Genomic DNA, 22548 nt, shown 5'->3' with positions numbered 1-22548 from the left:
AATATATATATATATATATATATTATAATATATATATATATATAGATATCAATATATAATAATATATATCATATATAAATATATATATATATATTATATATATCTATATATATAATATTAATACTTACATATATATCCTGCATTGGGTGAATAGATTACTGACTAGTGGGATCAACTGCTGCTCATGGGCCTTCAGCATATTATGCTGAAGATGACATTGAAATTAAGTTCTTGCAAGTGAAAGAATCGATGTCAGATAAAATAGTTGATAATAAAGCAGAAGAGCAAGAAATTCGTGTTAAGTGACTACAGAGCGCTACAAAGTTCCAAACTTCATTTCAGTTTCATCTTGAATTTCAACTTACCCGCAACACCTAACTATGGGAAGGATCCTTGTGCTGCCCTCTTTGATGTTTTGATAGTAATAATCGTTCTGATGTTGTCTTCGACTTCAGCTTATTGTTTCATTTCTAAAGAGCTCTTACAAGTTACAACCACTGTATTGGAGAAAGTGGTTATTTTTCGTAGCAAATAGAAGTGATATTTTCACAAATAAATGAGACTTCTTAAAGAATCCTAATCTTAGCCAACGCAGTGAGTCGTAAAATGAGTGCAAAGTGAGAAAGATCGGTTGTCGTAGATTTTGCATAGGTTACTGACGGCACCAAGTGACATGCTACCTCGAAATAAGCCACTGCATATTTTGATTCCTATTAAAAATGTCGAGGCACAGGGTTGTTAGAAATCTGGACTATGACGAAGGTAAGCTCTACTGATACTAGTAAGAATACATTCATGCACGGACTTTGAAACTGCTTTTCGTACTGCAGCATTCCGTAGGCTGTCAGCCTTGGCCATGATGTTTTTATCCTTAGTAGTAGTAGTAGTAGCTTGTAGGTAATAGCTATGTGGGTACTACAGTATTGACACGATAGGAAATTCACAATTTACCTACCTACCTAGGTATGTGTGCATATAGGTAGTACTAATAGCTAGGAAGGTAGGTTGGTAACGTTAAGAAAATATAGGCTAGTACCTAGTAGCCTACCTAGTAGGCTAGGTATTGCCTAAAGTGCAAAGATGCCTAGCCTAGGTATAGGAATAAGGAAAGTTGTTTCAGGGATAGGGGAAACATCCGACTGGACTAGCGGATCCAGTTTCCACCGCGTGTGAAGCCACCCTTGCAAAAGTACTTTAACACGTCCTGACACCGGAGGTGGGCCTCAGTCATGAGTTGTTGGTGGTGAGAGCAGGACCTTGAGACCTCTACTCTCCTTTCGATATAAGTAATTTTCTCCAAAGTTAGAAATTAAGGTCATATTTTAAGATTAAACAGAGGTTAATGAAAGGCTGGCTCTACGCAGTGCACACACCTCCATGATGCTTTCGAAATTTTTACTTACAACTCCGAATATTAAGAAGATTGACGCCATCTCAATGTTTGCGGAATCGCTTTTGTCAATAAACTTCCCATTCCATGTGCTTAGCCTAATCTGCACACCACTTGTACCCATAGACGCTGGGGCACTTTCTTCACAAAAATCGTAAACAATGACTTCCACCCACAACTTATCCAAGGGAACTACGATTTTTGGTAGAAGAAGAAGCGTGCACTAGATAATTATTTAAATAGTTAAACGGCAGTACCTATAAGGTAATAAAAGTAAATAGATTCCTGACGCAAATATCAACAGTTTTGCTTGTGAACAGCACTTATGGTGTTCTTCGCGCTCTTCAATCGTTTATCAGTGTTGCCAATTGGTAGGTATGTGTTTACCCTCCAAACAGGGTATAAGACTTGCACAAAACCAGGGAAATAAGTGAAATTAGCGCATCTGTAGTATATATACACATTAGAGCAATTTCATCATTATTGCATTACTATGACAACTAGAATTCATGGAAACAGTTTGTAAATGCATCGGCATATGTGTGAAGCTCCACTAAATTGGCAACAATGAGTCATTTTGCCATCTGCTCTGATCTATAGAAATATCTAATTTTTGGGGGTTAATTTGGTTGCAAAAAAAGGGTTAATAAACATGAACTAAAAAAACATATTGCAATACACCTCCTGAACACCTGAATTAGCCCTAATCATAATTAGCCCGAACAACTCTCAATTGCCCATCCCACTAGTGGGAATTTTGTTTTTAACAGCCAGCGTTGCCAACACTGCAGGTAAAAACTTTCTTGAGTTACTATCACTGACAGATGGCAATGCTGGCGCAGGTGTGTGTCGTTACTCTTATCTTCTTCAATTGCTTTTATTTGCGCTGCGGGAAGGTTGTTGACCTTCCGCAGTGCGAGTTTGATCCTTGACCGACTCTCAGAGGGTTATTATTATTGACGAAGAACACAAGAATTACAGGATTTTTTTCGTTTGAATTTGGATTGGTATTGATATACAGATATTATGGATAAGACATCTCTTCCACCCTCCACCTCAGCGCCGGCAGCTTCGACTCCATCTTTGATCGCTCTGACGTCGGCAGAGGCCACTGCACATCGCTCCTGCTCTTCCTGCAAGAGACGTATGAGTACTCTAAGACATAATAGACACTCCACATGCCAGGTATGTAGGAAAATTAAATGCAATGTGCAAACGCGGTGTGACGAATGCTCAAACTGGACAGTTGAAGAGATGGAGGACTACATCCGACATCGCAAGTTGCTGGCCAGTAAAGGAAGCAAACTCAAAGTAGATTCAGCGTCACCTTCAGGATCGCAAGCTCCTACAGAACAACCGAAAGAGTTAGCTAGTGCTGAAGTAGTAAAACAGATAGAAGATAGGATAGCAAATAGTATGACAAACTTAATTACGAGTCTTTTCCAACAATTTGCTGATCAAAATACTAGTAGTCTTAGGATGTCTAATCTTGATTCTCTTTCAGCTCCCCTGCCTGTTCCAGAACCAGCCCTAACTGGTGCTGAGGATAATGAAGAACCACAAGCCTCCAAGTGGGCAGGTTCTGTCGGCCCCCTCGGCGTGGAGCAGGCAGTGAAGGATCCCCCTACAATCCCCTGGCAGTTTTGATAATCTTTATTTGGACAATTTTAGCCAGGATCAGGGAATAGGTGTGACTAAGACGATAGGGTCTGAGTTAGGTATTGAGGACAAGCTTGCGAGCGTGCAGAGTCGTTCTCCTGGATGGACATCGAGTTTGGGTTCTTTGGGATCCAGCCGTAAGGCAAACTTTTCTCCGTCTTCTCTTCTGTTTAGGTCCGGCTCAAGGACACAAGTTAATTTGTTCATGAAACTTACCTGTCAGATATATATATAGCTGTATTTTTCCGAATCCGACAGAAATTTAAACACTTACGACACACGCAGTGGGAGTCAGGTGGTTAGTACCCATTCCCGCCGCTGGGAGGCGGGTATCAGGAACCATTCCCATTTTCTATTCATAATTTTTCTGTCGCCGGTGCTGGAAACACCTGTTTGCAGCACCTCCGTCCAGATTTTGGAAACTTACTAGCTACTTGAGTATCCCTTTTGGTTTTTTCTTTGGTATCTGAATTGGATCGGTGGCTTGGCACACGTTGACTTTGGATTGATTTGAATTTGGTATTGATTTTTCTTTGATCAAGATGTCAGGGTCTAGTTCTGCTAGCGCTAGATTTTGTTCTATGTCCGAATGTAGAGGTAGGCTACTGAAAGCTTCAGTAGACCCACATTCTGTTTGTAAGGTTTGCAGGGGGAATGAATGTACGTTTGAAAGTCGTTGTAAGGAGTGTGAAAGATTAACAGAGTCTGAGTGGAAGGCGTATGAAACCTATCTTAAGAAACTTGAGCGAGATAGGTTAAGGAGGTCTTCCTCCAGGAGTGTTTCAGGTAGGCAAGATTTTAATGATTCTCCTGCTAACCCTCCTTCTGTAGATTATGCTCCTACCCCTGTAGTGTTGCCTCCGGCCCCTGAAACAGTGTCGTAGAAGGTAATACTTTATCGCTAATTCTTGAATCGATTCGTAACTTAGAATCAAAAGTGTTAGCTCTGGAGAGCAAAAGTGAAGAGAAGTGCAGTGAAAGTGCCCCTTGTGTAGTGGAGGGTGCGTCAGATCGGCCTCATTCCGCCTATAGACCTAGACCTCTGCTTGACTCCCAGGTTACGGGGAGAGAGCATGTCGAAAGTCGAAGGAGGGCTACGAGGAACCCCCACCGATCTGGCGTGCCTTCGGCAGCTTCTGACGAACCTACCCAGACTGCCAAGGAGCGTGCGCGTGCACGTCTTCTCAAGGAGTGCTTTTCTTCTTCTGAAGCTTCCTCCCCGCGCAAGGGGTGGAGCTCTCATACCGCATCACGTCCGCTGAAAAGGACGGCTCGCCTTTGGGACGCTTCACGTCCAAGTTGTTCTCCGGAACTTTGCTCGTCGCCTGATAGTGCGTTTGCTGCTTTTCCTCCGCAGAAGAAGCGTAAGGATTATTCGGAGGCGGAGTCTTTCCTAGATGTTTCTTTCGAGCGCCGCAGTCGCTCTAAGGTGCGTGAAGTGGCGGTTCCTGGGAGTAGGAAGAAGGCGTCCCCTCGCCACTCGCCTGCTCACAGGATCAGCCCCTCCCCAGAAAAGGAGGCTTCACCTACAAGCAAGATTCTCCAGTCTCTTCAGCAGCAACTTCGAGATGTTTTTTCTTCAAGAGAGACTGTTCCACGTCGCCGTAAGAAGGATGACAATCTTCCTGTGAAGAGGTCGAGGCGTTCTCCCTCTCCCTCTCCTCGCTCGTCTCTCTCTCCGTTTGAGTCTCCCTCTAGAGTTCATTCTGCTCCCCAGCAACTTTCTAGAGGAGGCGAGAAATTCGTTTCTCGCTCTCGTGAAGCGGTTGTTTCCGCTGCTACGAAACTTGTTGATAAGAAGCGCGTTTCTTTAGATGCCGAGCGCGCTTCTGTGAAAGTCAAGCGCGCCTTAGTGGACGCCGAGCGTGATTCGGTGCAAGGTAAGCGAGCGCCAGTGGACGCTCGGCGCGCGCCAGTGGACGCTCAGCGCGCGCCAGTGGACGCCAGGTGTACACCTGTTGCTGTCGAGCGCGCTTCAGTCGGCGCCAGTAGATTGGCTTCGGACGCCAAGTGCGCGCCTACGGACGTCAGTTTTCCACCTCCGCAAGCGCAAGCGGAAGCGGGAACTCTTCCTGTTCGCCGCTCTTTCTCTTTTGAGAAAGCTCGTGACTCTTCCTTACTTCCTCCGACTTCTCCAGTGTCTGAAGAAGAAATTAGTGACGCTTTTGTCGAAGTGGACGAAGAACAGCAGTTGGCTCCAGTTTCGACGGACTACAAGGTTTTGACTCATTTGCTACAGTCAGTCTTTGCAGACACTTTCCAACCTGAAGCTCCACGTACTACCTCTCCCTCTCAGTTTTCGTCATCCAAGCTACTAAGATCTCGGGCTTTGTGAAAATGAAGAAGTCGCTTTCTATGAAGCAAGCTTTTCGCAAGGTCCATGATTGGATGGAAAAGAGGAAAGCTTCAGGCAAGACTTCTTTCGCTTTACCACCTTCAAGACTTTGTGGCAAAGCTGGTATGTGGTATGAGACGGGAGAAAACGTCGGAGTTAAGCTTCCAGCCTCGGCTCAAGGAGACTTTGGTAGTATTGTGGATGCCGCCAGAAGATCTTTTCTGTCTTCCTCTAAGGTCTCTTGGACGCATAGTGAGTTAGACTTTCACCTTAAAGGCCTCTTCAGGACACTAGAGGTCTTTAATTTTCTTGACTGGTGCCTAGGAGTTTTGGATGCCAGGTCCAGGAGTTCTGATTCCATCAGTCTGGGGGAGCTGTCCAGTGTATTGTCTTGCATGGACAAGGCCGTCAGGGATGGTTCTGAGGAATTGGCTGCTCATTTCAGCACGGGACTTCTTAAGAAGAGAGCACTTTTTTGCAATTTTACTGCAAAGTCGGTCTCGCCAGCGCAAAAAGCGGATCTTCTTTTCGCTCCTTTCTCAGAACATCTCTTCCCCCAGTCTATGGTAAAGGACATAGCGGCCAGTCTCCAGGAGAAAGCAACCCAAGACCTTCTGGCACAGTCTTCCAGGAAGCCTACAACTACTTCGTCTTCTGGGTCCTCTGCTTTGAAGAAATCGAAGCCCTTTCGATCTGCTTCTTCCTCGAAGCCAGCCCCTCGAGGAAGAGGCTCTTTCAGAGGCAAGACTCCCGCTCCTTCCAAGAGCAAGAAGTGAGAGGGAAGTCCTTCAGCCACCGGTAGGAGCCAGACTTCTACATTTCGCGAGAGCCTGGGAAGAGAAAGGTGCCGACGCTTGGTCTCTGGACATCGTCAAGAAGGGGTACAGAATTCCTTTCCTGAAGTTACCCCCGCTGTCTTCGACACCAAAGGATTTGTCTCCTTCGTATCAGGGAGAAAAACAGAAAGTGCTTCACGATCTACTAGATCAAATGATCGAGAAGCAGGCGGTGGAACAGGTCTTCGACCGGAGTTCTCCGGGGGGTGGGGTTTTACAACCGTCTGTTCCTAGTGCCGAAGCAGTCAGGGGGGTGGCGCCCCGTTCTGGATGTCAGCAGTCTAAATCGCTTCGTTACCAAGCAGAAGTTCAAGATAGAGACACCTCAATCCGTGCTTGCAGCCTTAAGACCGGGGGATTGGATGGTCTCTTTAGACCTTCAGGACGCATACTTTCACGTCCCCATCCATCCCCGATCAAGAAAATACCTGCGGTTTGTCCTGAAAGGGAAGGTTTTCCAATTCAGGGCACTCTGCTTCGGTCTCAGCACGGCGCCGATGGTGTTCACCGTTCTTATGAAGAACGTTGCGAGGTGGCTCCATCTTGCGGAAATAAGGATCTCTCTCTACCTAGACGACTGGCTTATTCGAGCCTCATCGCAAGACCGGTGTCTGAAGGACCTTCACACGACTGTCGTTAGCGAGGTCCCTGGGACTTCTGGTGAATCTCGAAAAGTCGCATCAGACTCCTTCTCGATCCTTAGTCTATCTGGGGATTCAGATGGACTCAGTGGGTTTTCGGGCTTTTCCGTCCCAGGGGCGGCAACTTCAATGCCTAGACAAAGTGTCAGCCTTTCTAGGGAAGGAAACATGCTCGGTGAGGGAATGGATGAGTCTGCTGGGGACCATTTCCTCACTGGAGAAGTTTGTTTCTCTGGGAAGGTTGCACCTCCGACCACTTAAGTTCTTCCTCTCAAGCAATTGGTCACGCAAACAGGATCTAGAAGAGGTCTTGTTTTTGACGGAAGAAGTGAAAAAGCACCTCAAATGGTGGTTGGATCCAAAGAAGCTTGCGGAAGGACTTTCGCTCAAGCTTCGGAACCCCGACCCAGTGTTGTTCTCCGACGCGTCCTCCACGGGTTGGGGAGCAACACTGGGAGGGAGAGAAGTGTCAGGCACCTGGAGAGGGGAACAGGTGTCCTGGCACATCAATCTAAAAGAACTTTCAGCGGTTTACCTTGCTCTAAGGTTCTTCCAAGAGGAAGTCTCCAACAAAGTGGTTCAGATAAACTCGGACAACACCACAGCCTTGGCATACCTCAGGAAACGGGGGGGAACTCACTCTCCTTCTCTGTTCGCCATCGCGAAGAATATCCTGATTTGGGCGAAGTCGCAAAACGTCACGATTCTGACAAGATTTGTGTCGGGCGTGGAAAACGTGCGAGCGGACCTTCTCAGTCGGCAAGGACAGCTTCTGCCGACGGAATGGACCCTTCATCAGGAAGTATGCCAGGCGCTATGGAAGCTTTGGGGACGTCCTCATGTGGACGTTTTCGCAACTTCCCGAACGAAGAGACTTCCGCTGTATTGCTCCCCAGTTCTGGACCCGGGAGCAGTGGCAGTAGACGCCCTACTGTGGAATTGGTCGGGACTAGACATTACGCTTTTCCCCCATTCAAAATCCTCGGGGGAAGTGATGAGGAAGTTCGCTGCATCAGAAGGAGCGAGGATGACCCTCATCGCCCCCTTCTGGCCAGCGGTCGACTGGTTCACGGAGGTGATGTCCTTCCTGGTAGACTTTCCAAGGACTCTGCCCCTAAGGAAAGATCTACTCGGACAGCCCCACTTCGAGAGGTACCACAAAAACCTCCCCGCTCTGAGACTATCAAGAAGTTGGCCAGAGCGAGGGGTTTTTCAAGACCTGTGGCAACGGCGATTGCCACCGCAAGGAGGCCCTCCTCAATCGCAGTTTACCAATCAAAGTGGGCTGTCTTTAGAAGTTGGTGCAGAAAGAAGGGCATTTCCTCCACCTCAACCTCTGTGAGCCAGATAGCAGATTTCCTTCTTCACCTTAGGAAAGAAGCGAAACTAGCCGTTCCCACGATTAAAGGCTACAGAAGCGTGCTTTCTGTGGTCTTCAGGCATAGAGGACTCGACTTAGCGAATGATAAAGACATTCATGATCTCAAGCGAATGATAAAGACATTCATGATCTCATTAGATCATTTGAGACTGTGAAAGTTCTCCAACCGAGAGTACCATCGTGGAACTTAGACGTGGTACTTAAGTTTCTCATGTCGAGTCAATTTGAACCGCTCCATTTAGCCTCGCTTAGGAATCTTACTAAGAAGACCATTTTCCTAACCGCTCTGGCGACGGCGAAGAGGGTTAGCGAAATTCAAGTCATAAGCAAGCACATTGGGTTCAAGGATCATAGCGCAGTTTGTTCCTTAAGTCCTACGTTCTTAGCAAAGAACGAGAACCCTTCCAGCAAAGAACGAGAACCCTTCCAACCCTTGGCCGAGGACGTTCGAGATCAAAGGGTTGTCGGAGCTAGTGGGACCTGAAGCTGAGAGAGTCCTGTGTCCTGTCAGGGCTCTCAAATTTTATTTGCAGAGAACCAGAGCATGCAGAGGCTCTTCGGAGAACTTGTGGTGCTCTGTGAAAAAACCAGATCTTCCGATGTCGAAGAACGCACTGGCGTTCTTCTTAAGAAGTACGGTTAAGGAAGCCCATGAAAAGTGTAGTGAAAGTGACATGGAGCTTCTGAAAGTGAAAGCCCACGAGTTGAGGACTATTGCTACTTCGGTGGCTTTTCACAAAAATATGGCAATCAAAGATATTTTGGGCGCCACTTATTGGCGAAGCAATTCGGTGTTCGCTTCACACTACCTGCGGGAGGTGAAAGCAACATACGAAAATTGTTACTCGCTCGGACCATACGTCGCTGCAGACACTGTTTTGGGGGCAGGAGGTAGCGCTCATCCTATCCTTTAATGGTTAGGGGAGTTTTTAACTTGTGTTATGGTTGTGGGGTTGACCGCCTGCGGCGGATCTCCCTTCCATTAGCTTAGTCTAAGTGGGATACTTTTGGTAGGCTACGCCAGGTGGTTGGGTTTTACTTCGTTGCCCTCATTTGTATGGTCAATGGTCTAGTCACGTCGTGGTCTCGCCCCTGTTGACAGATCATCTGGAGTGCACCAGCTTTATAGGTCTCTACCTTGCTGGCAACTCTAGTAGCACAAGCAGACTTATGCGGCAGTAACCACGAAGTCAGCTATGCTGACAGGTAAGGAACCAAGATATCAATTATCTGCATATATATGTTTCCTAAAATCTTCTATTCTGTCTACTCCCACCACCAAAGGTGGGATTCAGCTATATATATATCTGACAGGTAAGTTTCATGAACAAAATGATATTGTAATGATACAATTAAGTTTGTTCATACTTACCTGGCAGATATATATATAGCTGTATTTTTCCGAATCCGACAGAAATTTAAACACTTACGACACACGCAGTGGGAGTCAGGTGGTTAGTACCCATTCCCGCCGCTGGGAGGCGGGTATCAGGAACCATTCCCATTTTCTATTCATAATTTTTATTTCCACTGTCTCCTGAGGGGAGGTGGGTGGGTACTTGATTATATATATCTGCCAGGTAAGTATGAACAAACTTAATTGTATCATTACAATATCATATTTACGGTTCCGAAAGTGCGGGATCCTGTTCCTCTAACTGTCAACTATCTTCCCTCTGTCTCAAAAGATCCTACTTCATTTTCCCCTGTATCTGTCTTCTCTACCCCTTCTCCTAGTAATGCGGATCAAGGAGCCCCCCTTTCGGGTGTTCTAAAAAGTTCATGTAGTAGTCTGAGCGACTTGGCGGAGAAAAACGCAGATCTTTTGGGTCTCTCTAAAGGCTATAGGCTTTTGGTTAAAGGTTGCATTATCAATGGTATCATGAACATTAGAGATTATGTGACACATGAATGTCCAGAATTTTTGGAGGACATGCTACAAGACTTTCAAGGAGGGTCAGACTCAGTGTATTATATGTCCCTTAAGAGAGTCTCATTTCTTCTCCTGCCTTTCCTGCGGCTCGCGCACCTTCCACCTTTCCTACGTCTTCGTTCCTAAGCCTTTCTTCGTCTCGGGTAAATTTACCAGCTCCAACTATTTCGTCATCTTCGTCTATCTCCCTTACTCCCGCAGTATAGTCGGCTTCGGTAAGAGGTGTCTCCGGTCAGGGAGGAACACAGACTTACGTAACAGGAGTTCCTGGTCCTGATCTGTGCCTTATGCACGATTCCACTCTCCCGCAGCATACGGTAGCTCAGAAGGCAGTGGGGATATCTTAGGCGCTTCAGGTAACACAAAGTTCTGACATACGCGCTTCCGCCCCGCCTAGTCGGGAAGCAGCACATCTGAGCGACGTACAGCTGTCAGCTACGATGATCACTGCTGCAGACCCTCCCGGAGTAGCCTCTACCCCTTTCATTCTTCCCTCCTCTTCCTCGATCCAGTCACATTCGGTTCCGCTCGTTTTTCCTTCAGCAAGGCATAACACAGTAGGTTCGGTCGCGGACAGGATTCTTTCGTACTGAAACGGGTTCTTCTCCCCAGGACTTTTCGGCTTCTCCACCTCCTTCCGGGGGTACTATTGCTCCGGAGGCAGTGAGGGGTACTCTGTTTAATGCGGGAAGGCAGCAACCAGGATTCAGTGGTAATCTGGCAGACCTTTCATTGTTGGATGGACTGCACTCTGTTCCTCCTCCGCCTTCTTTGGCCCCACTGTTCGGCGGCTGCGGAAAAGGAATCGATTCCAGAACTTAAGGATATTCCGGTTGACTTTGGCTGTCCTCTGTCTAATAGCAACGATTATAGGCGTATGCTTAAGTATGTGACTGCGCTCTACCTGCAAGCAAGAGCTCCGGACAATTAACATGCATCGAACCAGTCATTATTTAGGCATTCTATGCTACCAAACCAACTCCGGCACCTTTTTCGTGCGGTTTGGTCTGGTTTGACCACATCAAACAAGCTATGCAAGACACAGACGACAGGTTAGCTGCGGCAGTAGCTGCCAATAGACAGGACATTCGCTTCTCTCACTGCGGAAGACAATCTGTGCAGTCCGGGGTAACCCTTCGGCAGGGACCAGGTTGCCGCTCAACGAATCGGTTGAGGCAATTCTGTGTAGGTCTCCGGCAGCGTCTAGACTTGTAGGAATCTCGCTAAGAGAAGCGGGAGTGTTAGAGGACGTCTTGCGTAACCAGACGGAGGCCCTCTCTCACACACACTGGATATTATCAAGCCTGATGGGGATTCTAAAAAATGATGGCTACGTTCCTTCAGATCCGGGACTGTTCAACAGCTTGATAACGTCTGTCTTGATGGGCTTAGCACATCAGGCGAATGTGCTAGCTTCCTCTACGACGTTTGTAGGTAAGAAGAGGAGAAACTTCTATCTGAGCCACCTTTCCCCTCATTATCCGGACGTACACAAGAGGCCTTTACTTAGAGCTCCCACAGCTTTATCAAATTCTCTATTTAAGGAGGAAGACATATCCAATATGACTATCTTTGTGGCTTACAATTCGGCAGTCGAATCGCAACAGGCCATGATTAGAGTAGCAGCCCTGGGCTTCCAGTCACCTAGAGGAGCATGTAGGGCTTCCCCTTCAAGAAGGTCTTCTAGGTCTCCCCCTAGATCACCTAAGGGGGTGCAGTTTGCGAACAGGGCGGGGTCAGGTTCTTCCTCATCTTTCGCTAAACCTTCGTCGGCTCGGAATTTTACCAAATAGGAGACATGTCCCTCGTCTGCACAGGTAGGAGGCTGTCTAGCCCCTTTCTGCCAGGTATGGAAGGAGTGGGGAGTAGAGAATTGGGTGGTGGAAGTTCTGAGGGCGGGGTATCGGATCCCATTTCACTCCCTCCTCTGTTACCCTCTCCCGTATACCCACCATCCTTTATCTCAATGTGGGAATCAGCTAACTTTAACAGTAGGTAAGATTCATCTCAAATAATATAAAAATTCATGATAAAATTTATTATTTGGATACTTACCTACTGTTAAAGTAGACCCCACCCAGCCTCCCCACATTTAGTGGGCCGTCAAGAAGAATTCTGACTAGAGCTAAAACATTCGATCACACCTGTTGGGTCAGCCAAGCGATCATTTTTTCTTTTGTTTTAAATGCCAACTCGCCTATCAGCGTGGAGATATGAGCTAACTTTAACAGTAGGTAAGTATCCAAATAATAAATTTTATCATGAAAATTTATATATTTTGCATTTAAGTTATAGTCTTGAAATTGGACTCATTCCTTTTTTATTTGCTCTTTCAGAATATGATGAAGCTTATGATGAAGATGTTTATGGACACTCCGTAGATGATGGGGACTATGGGGTTTCCCCCGGAACTGGTGAGCTTAATTTCATAGAATTTGTAGTTTTTAACAGTTACTTTTAAAAAAACCGTGCTGTTAACAGAAATAGTCGTGTGGCTTTTTTTTTTTTTTTTTTTTTTTTTTTTTTTTTTTTTTTTTTTTTTTTTTTTTTTTTTTTTTTTTTTTTTTTTTTTTTTTTTTTTTTTTTTTGTTTTTTTTTTTTTTTTTTTTTTTTTTTTTTTTTTTTTTTTTTTTAGATTATGATAACCTTTCATTTTTGTCATGGCTTGATTTTTTTCATTGACTGAAACAGAAAAAATAAAATACAACTCAAAATGAGGCACTCTTGAGAATCCAGAAGATTCAGTGCATGCATTCTATTTCAGAACAATATCTCTACAGCCGAAGTCGTGAGAATGCACATGGATTTGGCTCCTATTTTCCTGTGGAAGATAATATTAAGGAAGAAGAGGAAACATTTGATGGCTCAGCCCTTGAGGTAAATGGAATTACTATATATGATTTCATATTACATAGGAGTTTCATACATTCAACTTCCCTGTCAGATTATACTTAGCTATAGACTCTGTCGTCCCTGACAGAAATTCAAATTTCGCGGCACACGCTACAGGTAGGTCAGGTGATCTACCGGCCTGCCGCTGGGTGGCAAGAATAGGAACCATTACCGTTCTTGAACCAGATTTTCTCTGTCGCCGGGGCTGGTAACATCGTTTGCTAGTTCCTCCTGACTTTGACTTTCGAATTTCATCGCCGTTGATCTTCTAGACTGCTATTTTGGTGACGTATTGGATCTCTGGCCTGGCATACGCTTTTGTGGACTGTTTTTGATTTTGGATTTGGATTTTTCTCAGAATGTCTGATGCTTCGTTTTCGTTCAGAGAGTGTGTGAATGAAAGTTGTTATGTGAGACTACTGAAAGCTTCGGTAGATCCTCACACTACTTGTAAGAATTGTAGAGGGAATGAATGCTCACAATTGAATACATGCGAAGAATGCAAGAATTTAAATGAGGAGGAATGGAAGATACTTGATTCTTATTTAAGAAAGTTGGAAAGGGATAGGGCTAGAAAAACCTCTTCCAAGAGTTTGAGTAGGTCGGTCTCTAACGAGCCAGTCAGTAGTCGCTTGCCTATCTCTAATCCGAATGTTTCCTCCCATACAGCTTTACCTTCTCAATTGTCCGACTCTGCAAGTTCAACATCGGAAATTGCAAATCTGAAAGCTTCACTTTTGGAGATGGAGCGTAAGTTAAAGGATTTGGAAGGTAAGTATAGTGAAAGTGTTCCCAATGAATTGGAGGGTGCGTCTGATCGGCTCTGTCTCGCTCCCAGGTCTAGACCTCTTCCAAGCTCCCAAGCCCAGAGGAGAAGGAATGTCAAAAGCCGCAGGGAGGTTTCAGAGAATCCCCACCAGTCAGGCGTCCCCTCGGCAGATTCTGTAGTTGCGTCCCAGACTGCCAAGGATAGTCGTTGGAAAGACATCCTAAAACAGTGCTTTTCTTCTTCCGATTCGTCTTCAAAGAAAGGATGGAGTTCGGACAGACTGTCAAGACCTTCTAAGAGACCTTGGAGGTTGCCAGTTTTCGACTCCAACCCGGAAGAATTTCCGGAGGGGGGGACACACCGGAAAAGAAGAGAAAGGAGGTATTTTCAACAGATGCTCTTTCCCCTACATCGGAATTAGAAAGAGAAGACGTAGCTACGAAGATCTTGGAACAAATGCAGAAGCAGATATCTTCCTTAGTAGGAGTTTTGAAGAAGGATCCTCCTAGAAGAAAGGATAAATTCCTTCCAGTAAAAAGATCCCGTCCGATGGAAGTCTCTGAGAGCTCGGACGAGGCTCCTGTCAGGCGCAAAGCGCCTACTAGGCGAGAGGATTTTGATGTATGGCGAAGAGCGCCTGAAACTCCTACTAGACGCAAAGCGCCTGAGGCGCCTGAAACGAGGCGCAAAGCCCCTGAAGCGCTTGAAATGAGACGCAAAGCGCCTGAAATGAGGAGCAAAGCGCCTGAGGCGCCTGAAACAAGGCGCAAAGCGCCTGCAGCGCCTGAAATGAGACGAAAAGCGCCTGAGGCGCCTGGAACGAGGCGCAAAGCGCCTGAAGCGCCTGAAACTGTGCAAAGCACCTGATGCTAGGCGTAAAGCGCCTGAGCCTCCTTCCAAGCGCCTGGCGCCTGAACCTCATTTCAGGCGCCTGACGCCTGAAGCGCCTACCAGCCATCAAGTGTCAACCAGGCGCAAGGCCCCAACCAAGCTACAGGAGCCAGGCTTCAGGCGCTATGAATCAGGAGCTTCATCGGGAATGGAGTTAGAGGCGGACCGAGAGGCTCCTCTTTGGGAATTTTCGCAGGATCAGTTTTCGCCTGACAGGGTCTCTAGATGTCGCACAGGCGGCCGTAGCCCCTGTCAGGATAGGCCTGATTCTGCGAAGGTTGAAAGACATTCGAGGCCTTCTCCTGATAGGGACGTGAGTTGTCTCACAGGCGGCCGTCGCCCTTGTCAGGAGGGTCTTAGTGTAACTAAAGGCAAAGGGCAATATCGGCCTTCACCTGGCAGGGACTCAAGACATCGCACAGGCGGCCGTAGCCCTTGTCAGGTTGGAATTGGTGTTGCTAGGAGCCCTTCACCTTGCCTAGAGAGGAGTCCCCCTCCGGTTGCGCACTCCAAATATCACTCCTCATGACATAGATGATGTCTCGGACTCGGAAGAAATTAAGGGGGTGGGTCTTTCGGACTATAAGACCTTGACAGCCCTCTTATTGAAAGAATTCGGGGAGTCTCTGAGCCCTGCTGCCCCTCCTTCTCCTCAGTCTTTATTTTCGAGTACGAAGACTGCAAAGTCTTCCTCTTTTTTGAAGATGCAACCCTCCATCTCAATGAAGAGGGCTTTGCAGTCTTTCGGAAATTGGCTTAAAACCAGGGAGGAGGCGGGGAAGACTGTGTTTACCTGTCCCCCTTCCAGACTATCGGGAAGAAGAGGGATTTGTTACAACACGGGCGAATCAATGGGACTTACTCTTCCCTCCTCTGCCGAAGCGGACTTCTCAACCTTGGTGGACTCAGCAAGAAGACACGCTGTTCCATCAGCCAAAACGAACTGGACCATGTCGGAAATGGACCATCTCCTCAAGGGAGTATTCCATGTCTTGGAAGTTTTTAACTTCCTAGACTGGTCCCTTGGGGCTTTGGCCAAGAAGACTCAAGACCCTGATTTCTTGGAACCAGAAGTCCTACATAGTGTCCTCGCCTGCATGGACAAGGCGGTGCTAGATGGATCTGCGGAAGTGGCATCCCTTTTCGGGGCAGGAATACTGAAGAGGAGGGCTGTCTTTAGTTCATTCTTAACTAAAGCAGTCTCTCCAGTCCAGAGGGCGTCTCTCTTATACGCCCCTCTGTCTAAACAGTTGTTTCCTTCTCAATTAGTGAGGGATATTTCCCACACTCTTACTGAGAAGGCAACACAAGATTTGCTTGTGCAATCGGCAAAGAAGCCAAGACCAGCCATTTCTGTCACGAAGAGGGAGCCAAGAAGTGCCCAACAGCCCTTTCGAGGGAGCTCTTCAAGCCGAGCCCCTAGGACGAGAGGAGGGGAAAAAAAGAGGAAGGTCATCCGTTAGAGTCCCGAGGAAGGATCCAAAATGATATTCCAGTCCTCCATGCACCAGTAGGGGCCAGGCTTCTGAAATTTTCAGAAGCATGGGCCTCGAGGAAAGCAGATTCTTGGTCCCTAGAAGTGCTCAAGAAAGGATACCTCATCCCCTTCAAGGACAGACCTCCATTGACGACGATACCGAGGGAGCTGTCAGCGAGGTACAAAGATCCCGTAAAAAGAGATGCTCTGCTCGGGTTAGTACAGCAAATGTTGGAGAAGGAGGCCATCGAGACAGTACAGGATCCTCACTCCCGGGGCTTTTACAATCGCCTCTTCTTAGTGCCAAAAGCCTCGGGAGGGTGGAGGCCGGTCCTGGACGTGAGTGCATTGAACCGCTTCGTGGAGAAGACAAAGTTCTCCATGGAGACTTCCAACTCGGTCCTTGCTGCTCTGCGTCCAGGAGATTGGATGGTCTCCCTCGACCTTCAGGACGCTTACTTTCACGTCCCCCTGCAACCTTCATCGAGGAAATATCTTCGATTCATGGTGCAGGGAATAATTTATCAATTCAGGGCTTTGTGCTTCGGCCTCTCGACAGCTCCTCAGGTATTTACGGTGTTGATGAGGAACGTAGCAAGATGGCTACATCTGAAGGGGGTGAGAATATCGCTTTACTTGGACGACTGGCTCATAAGAGCGCAGTCAAGACAACAGTGTTTGGAGGACTTGGAGATAACTCTGGAACTAGTCAGTTCTCTCGGATTGCTCGTGAACCTCGGGAAGTCTCAGACGATCCCCAGCCAGAACATTGTCTATCTGGGGATTCGGATGGATTCTCGGGGTTTTCGAGCATATCCATCCCAAGAAAGAATTACAAGAGGTTGGAAAAGATCTCGGCCTTCCAAGAGAAAGAACGAAGCTCAGCGAGGGAATGGCTCAGTCTTCTGGGCACCCTTTCATCACTAGAGCAGTTCGTTTCTCTGGGGAGGCTGCACATGAGACCCTTGCAGTTCCACCTAAGGAGAAGTTGGAACAGAAAGGCAGGAGAGCTGACAGATACCTTTCCCATAGAGGAAAACATCAAGAACCACTTACGATGGTGGTTAGGACCTCTAAAAAAGAACGAGGGAGTGTCCTTGTCTCTGCAGAACCCTCACCTTGTGTTGTTCTCCGACGCCTCGGAAACGGGATGGGGAGCAACACTAGGGATGAAGGAAGTGTCAGGCAGCTGAAGGAAAGAACAGACGACCTGGCATATAAATGCAAAAGAGCTCATAGCCATTCATTTGGCTCTGAGACATTTCGAGGACGAAGTCAGAGGCGTGGTGGTCCAGGTCAACTCGGACAACACCACGGCTCTGGCATATATAAGAAAGCAGGGGGGGACACACTCTTTCTCCCTTTACGAGTTGGCAAGGGATCTATTGGTCTGGACGGAGGAACGAAAGATAGTGCTCCTGACGAGATTCGTTCAAGGAGGGAGAAATATAAGGGCAGACAGATTGAGCAGGGAGAACCAGGTCCTTCCAACAGAATGGACCTTTCATTCAGAAGTCTGCCAGCAACTATGGTCTCTTTGGGGGAAGCCTCAAGTAGACCTGTTTGCAACGTTCCTCTCCAGAAGGATGGAGAACTTCTGCTCGTTCGGGGAGGATCCCAGAGCCCTGTCAGTCGATGCCATGCTCATGGATTGGACGGGCATAGACGCATATGCTTTTCCCCCATTCAAGATACTGGGGGAAGTGATAAGGAAGTTCGTGTCCTCGGAAGGAATGAGGATGACGTTGATCGCTCCCTATTGGCCCGCTCGAGAATGGTTCACAGAGGTACAGGAATGGACGGTGGACTTCCCCAGATCTCTTCCCGAAAGGACAGATCTGCTCAAACAACCCCACTTCGAGAGGTATCACAAATCATCCACGCTCTCGCCCTGACTACCTTTCGACTATCGAAAGATTGGTCAGAGCGAGAGGCTTTTCTCGCAAAGCTTCGAAAGCAATTGCGAGAGCAAGAAGATCCTCTACCATGCGGATATACCAATTGAAGTGGGAAGTTTTCCGTAGATGGTGCAAGGCGAGGAAGCTGTCCTCCTCCGATAACTCTGTGACCGAAATTGCTGATTTCCTTCTATATTTGCGGGAGGAATCTTAATTAGCAGTTTCCACTATAAAGGGTTATAAGAGCATGTTATCTGCTGTGTTCAGGAACAGGGGCCTGAACATAGAGAATAACAAAGACCTTCATGATTTGATTCGATCATTTGAGACGACTAAATCAAGGACTTCACTTACCCCTAGTTGGAACCTAGATGTGGTTCTCAGATACCTTACATCAGAGAAGTTCGAGCCTCCTGATAAAGCTTCCTTCAGAGACATCACAAGAAAGTGTATTTTAATGTATGACATTTACCTGGCAGGTATATATATAGCTATATTCTCTGTTCCACCTGGCAGAAATTTTCAAATCTTGCGGCAAACACTAGTAACCTATTAGTAGTTCAGGCAACCACCACCCCGTTACCGTGGCGCTAGCGCCAGGAACCATTCCCACTTGAGCCAGATTTTCTCTGCCAGCCGAACCGGCAACATTGTTGGTGGTTCCCTGCTAGGATTTTCATTCTCGTTGCTGACTCTTCATGGATTTTTAGTATTGTACTTGGAAACGTTAGCTTGGCATTCGCTTTGGATTGTTCTTTAGATGTGTCAGACACTGGTAGTATGTTTAGAGTTTGTGTGAAAGAGGGGTGCAAGGTAAGGTTGCCAAAGGCTTCGGTCGACCCTCACACTATTTGCAAGAAATGTAGAGAGAATGTGTGTACTTGGGAGAGTAGGTGTGTTGAGTGTGAGAATTTGTCAGAGAAGGAGTGGAAGATATTTATGAAATATGTTGAAAGGTTAGAGAAAGATCGAGTGAGGAGATCTGTTTCTCGTAGTGAGAGGTTGAATACTTCTAGTAAAAGGAGTGAATGTGTTTCCTTTCCAGCTCCTTCTAATGTAGAGATGGTAGTACCTTCTCCCCAGGTATCTCCTGCGCCCGCTGCTGTATCGGAGGAGGCGAACGATACTCAGATTGTTAAAGTGTTCGCTGCCCTTGCGTCCATGGGTGACCAGATACAGCGCCTTCAGATAAAGTCAGTGCTTTTGATGTGAGTGAAAGTGTAGTGGAGGGGGCGTCTGATTGTTTCTCTCGTGCTCCTAGACCTAGACCTCTGTCAAGCTCCCAGACCCAAGGGAGAAGGCATGTCGACAGTCGAAGGGAGGCGAGAGAGGTTTTGTCGCGGTCAGGCGTCCCTTCGAACAGTCCTGTTGTAAGATCCCAGGCTGTTGCAGTTCGCCACAGGAAAGGCGTAACTGGGAAGTGTGCGTCCTCGGAAGGTTCGACATCAGAGCGGGAACATCGGTATTCGGTAGTGTCTCGCCCCCCCAAGAGGACTTTCAGGACATCGACCGCTCAGGATAGACGTTCTCAAGATCGTGAGGCTTGGAGTAGTCCGGAGGTTTTGTCCTCCTCGGAAGACGGGGACGCAGTTCTGATCAAGAGGAAGAAGATCGTTCGTTCGAAAGAGGACTCAGTACGGCCGTTACGTTCCTGGATTTCGGCAAGAGAGACTCCCCCGTCCTCTTGCTTGTCTTCCCCTCTTCTCTCTCCTTCGGGTAGAGTTCAAGATCGCTCTCCTTTACGTCACAGTCCTTCTCGTCATCCTCCTCCTTCGGCTTCTGCCCGTCAGGAAGATAGTACTAAGGATTTCTTAAGGGAAATGCAGTCTAAGCTAGCAGTTCTCGTTAATTCATGGGATGCGCCTTTGCAAGGGTCTTCGGGGCGTAAGGACGATTTCCTTCCCGTGAAGTCTTCCAAGAAGACGGAAGACAAGTATTCACTCGCCGAGGATTTAGGACGCACTGGCTGTACGAGGACGGACGATCAGGTAGTGTTTCAGGACGCAGGAAGAAGAAGATGGTTTCTGTAGAAGCAGGACGCAAACATCAGGACGTGGAACCGCTTGTGGTGGACACAGGACGTGGATGTATCTACAATGGACGCAGGACGCCGATACTTCGTTGGTTGCAGGACGCAGGCGGCAGGACGTTAATCCGTCAGCAAAGCGTCAGAACGATAGTGATTTGCAGGACATTTCTTCAGCAGAAGAAGAATTGGACTTTGTTGAGGAGAAGAATGTGGAACCTTCTTCGGATTACAAGATCCTCACTTCCCGTCTTCTTTCTATTTTTGAAGGGGAATTCCAACCTACGGCGCCTTTATCTCCCGTCTCAGTTTTCCAAGACCAAGACTCCAAAGAAGCCCTCATTCCTTAAGATGACTCTTTCGATTTCGGCTAAGAAGGCTCTTCAACGAGTGAATAACTGGCTGAAGGAGAAGAAAGAAGCGGGGAAATCCTCTTTCGCTTTTCCCCCAGCCAAGTTAGTATCGAAGTCGGGAGTATGGTACGCTACTGGAGAAAGTCTTGGCCTGGGAGTACCTGCCTCCTCCCAGGGGGATTTCTCCAGTATAGTGGACAGCTCGCGCAGACAGGCGTTGCAGTCTGCCAAGGTCTGGTGGACTTCTTCCGAATTTGACCACCTTTTTAAAGGAATTTTTAGGACTTTCGAAGTCTTCAATTTTCTCGATTGGTCTTTGGGAGCATTGGCGAACACCTTAGAAGACGAGAATTCTCAAGATACAGGAGTGGCTAAGAGCATTATGTCCTGCATGGACAAGGCTCTGAGAGATGGAGCGAATGAACTGGCATCATTGTTCGCAGCAGGAGTACTGAAGAAGAGGTCGCTTTTGTGCTCTTTTGCTTCGAAAGGTGTTTCCAAACTCTCAGAAATCGGAGTTGATGTTCTCTCCCCTTTCGAACCAGCTGTTCCCTTCCGAGGTTATTAGGGATATAGTGCTGGCTCTATCTCAGAAGGCCACTCAAGATCTTCTCTCTTCTTCAGTAAGGAAGTTTTTACCGTCCAAGTTGGTTAAGAAGACGCCAAAGGAATCAAGGCCTTCTCAACAGCCCTTTCGAGGCAGAACTTTTGCTCGACCCGCTTTTAGAGGCAAGAGAGTACCCGCTAAAAGAGGAGCCAAGACCACCTCTAAGCAATGAGAACTCAGTCCTCCAGACAGCAGTAGGAGCCAGACTTCAAGAATTTTGGGAAGTTTGGCAAAACATGAATGCAGATCCCTGGGCCATCAACGTAGCTCGGGAAGGTTACAAAATTCCCTTCTTAAAGAAACCTCCTCTCGCAACATCTCCAAGAGCCCTAGGGGGCAAATTACAACGATTTAGTGAAGGAAAAGGCACTGTGGGATCAAGTCTCTTCCATGCTAGAGAAAGGAGCCATAGAACCTGTTCTGGATCACGAATCTCCGGGATTCTACAACCGGCTGTTCCTGGTTGCGAAATCCTCGGGAGGTTGGAGACCAGTGCTGGACGCAAGTCAACTAAATGTTTTCGTGGAGAAGATCAAATTCACCATGGAGACGAACGAATCAGTACTGGCAGCGGTACTTCCAGGGGACTGGATGGTTACCCTGGATCTACAAGACGCGTACTTTCATATTCCGATTCATCCAGGAAGCAGGAAGTATCTAAGGTTCAGGACTCAGAACAGGGTCTTTCAATTCAAGGCCCTGTGCTTCGGCCTTTGCACAGCCCCCCAAGTGTTCACGAGGATGATGTCCAATGTAGCAAGATGGTTACACTTACTAGGGATCAGAGTTTCTTTTTACTTGGACGACTGGTTGATAAGATCCCAATCGAGAAGTCAATGTCTGGAGGACCTGAAACAAACGTTGGATTTAGCAAAAGAATTGGGTCTTTTGGTGAACCTAGGAAAGTCTCAGCTGAATCCCAAGCAACCGATAGTTTATTTGGGGATTCTGATATCGTCAGCGACTTTTCGGGTTTTTCCATCCCCCGAAAGGCAATCCCTATGCATTTGGAAGGTGCAGGACTTTCTAGAGAAAGACCGATGTTCAGCAAGAGAGTGGATGAGTTTACTGGGCACACACTCTTCGCTAGAGAGGTTCATTTCTCTAGGAAGACTGCACATGAGACCTCTACAGTTTTTCCTGAAAGAAGCATGGCCAAGAAAATCGCAACCATATTCCTTCCAGTTTCTAATTCCTGCCAAAGTGAAGGAGGAATTAAATTGGTGGCTAACTCCAGGCAGGTTAGCAGAAGGGATGTCGCTCCAACAGAAGAGCCCAGACCTCATCTTGTTTTCCGACGCGTCGGACGCAGGTTGGGGAGCGACATTAGGCCCTCAAGAGGTGTCGGGTCTTTGGAACGAGGAAGAAGCAAGTTGGCACATAAACAGGAAGGAACTGATGGCGATTTTCTTGGCCTTGAAGTACTTCAGCGAGTTAGTACGCGACAAGTCAGTGCAGAT

At 47.2% G+C, this 22548-nt stretch overlaps 1 protein-coding gene across 1 annotated transcript in view; it reads left to right on the top strand.

The window, feature by feature from the left end:
- The first annotated feature begins 441 nt into the window (after positions 1 to 441).
- Positions 442 to 22548, top strand: part of LOC135223617 (protein HBS1-like) — a 241283-nt gene continuing 219176 nt past the window's right edge. The window contains exons 1-3 of the mRNA XM_064262229.1: positions 442 to 762; positions 12512 to 12589; positions 12940 to 13052. Of these exons, the coding sequence (XP_064118299.1) occupies positions 720 to 762; positions 12512 to 12589; positions 12940 to 13052 (234 nt within the window). The 5' untranslated portion in view covers positions 442 to 719. The remainder of the gene's footprint in view (positions 763 to 12511; positions 12590 to 12939; positions 13053 to 22548) is intronic.

Source organism: Macrobrachium nipponense, chromosome 10 (genome assembly GCF_015104395.2).
Source record: "Macrobrachium nipponense isolate FS-2020 chromosome 10, ASM1510439v2, whole genome shotgun sequence".
Classification (NCBI taxonomy): Eukaryota; Metazoa; Arthropoda; class Malacostraca; order Decapoda; family Palaemonidae; genus Macrobrachium; species Macrobrachium nipponense.
This window is presented reverse-complemented; position numbering and strand designations above follow the sequence as displayed.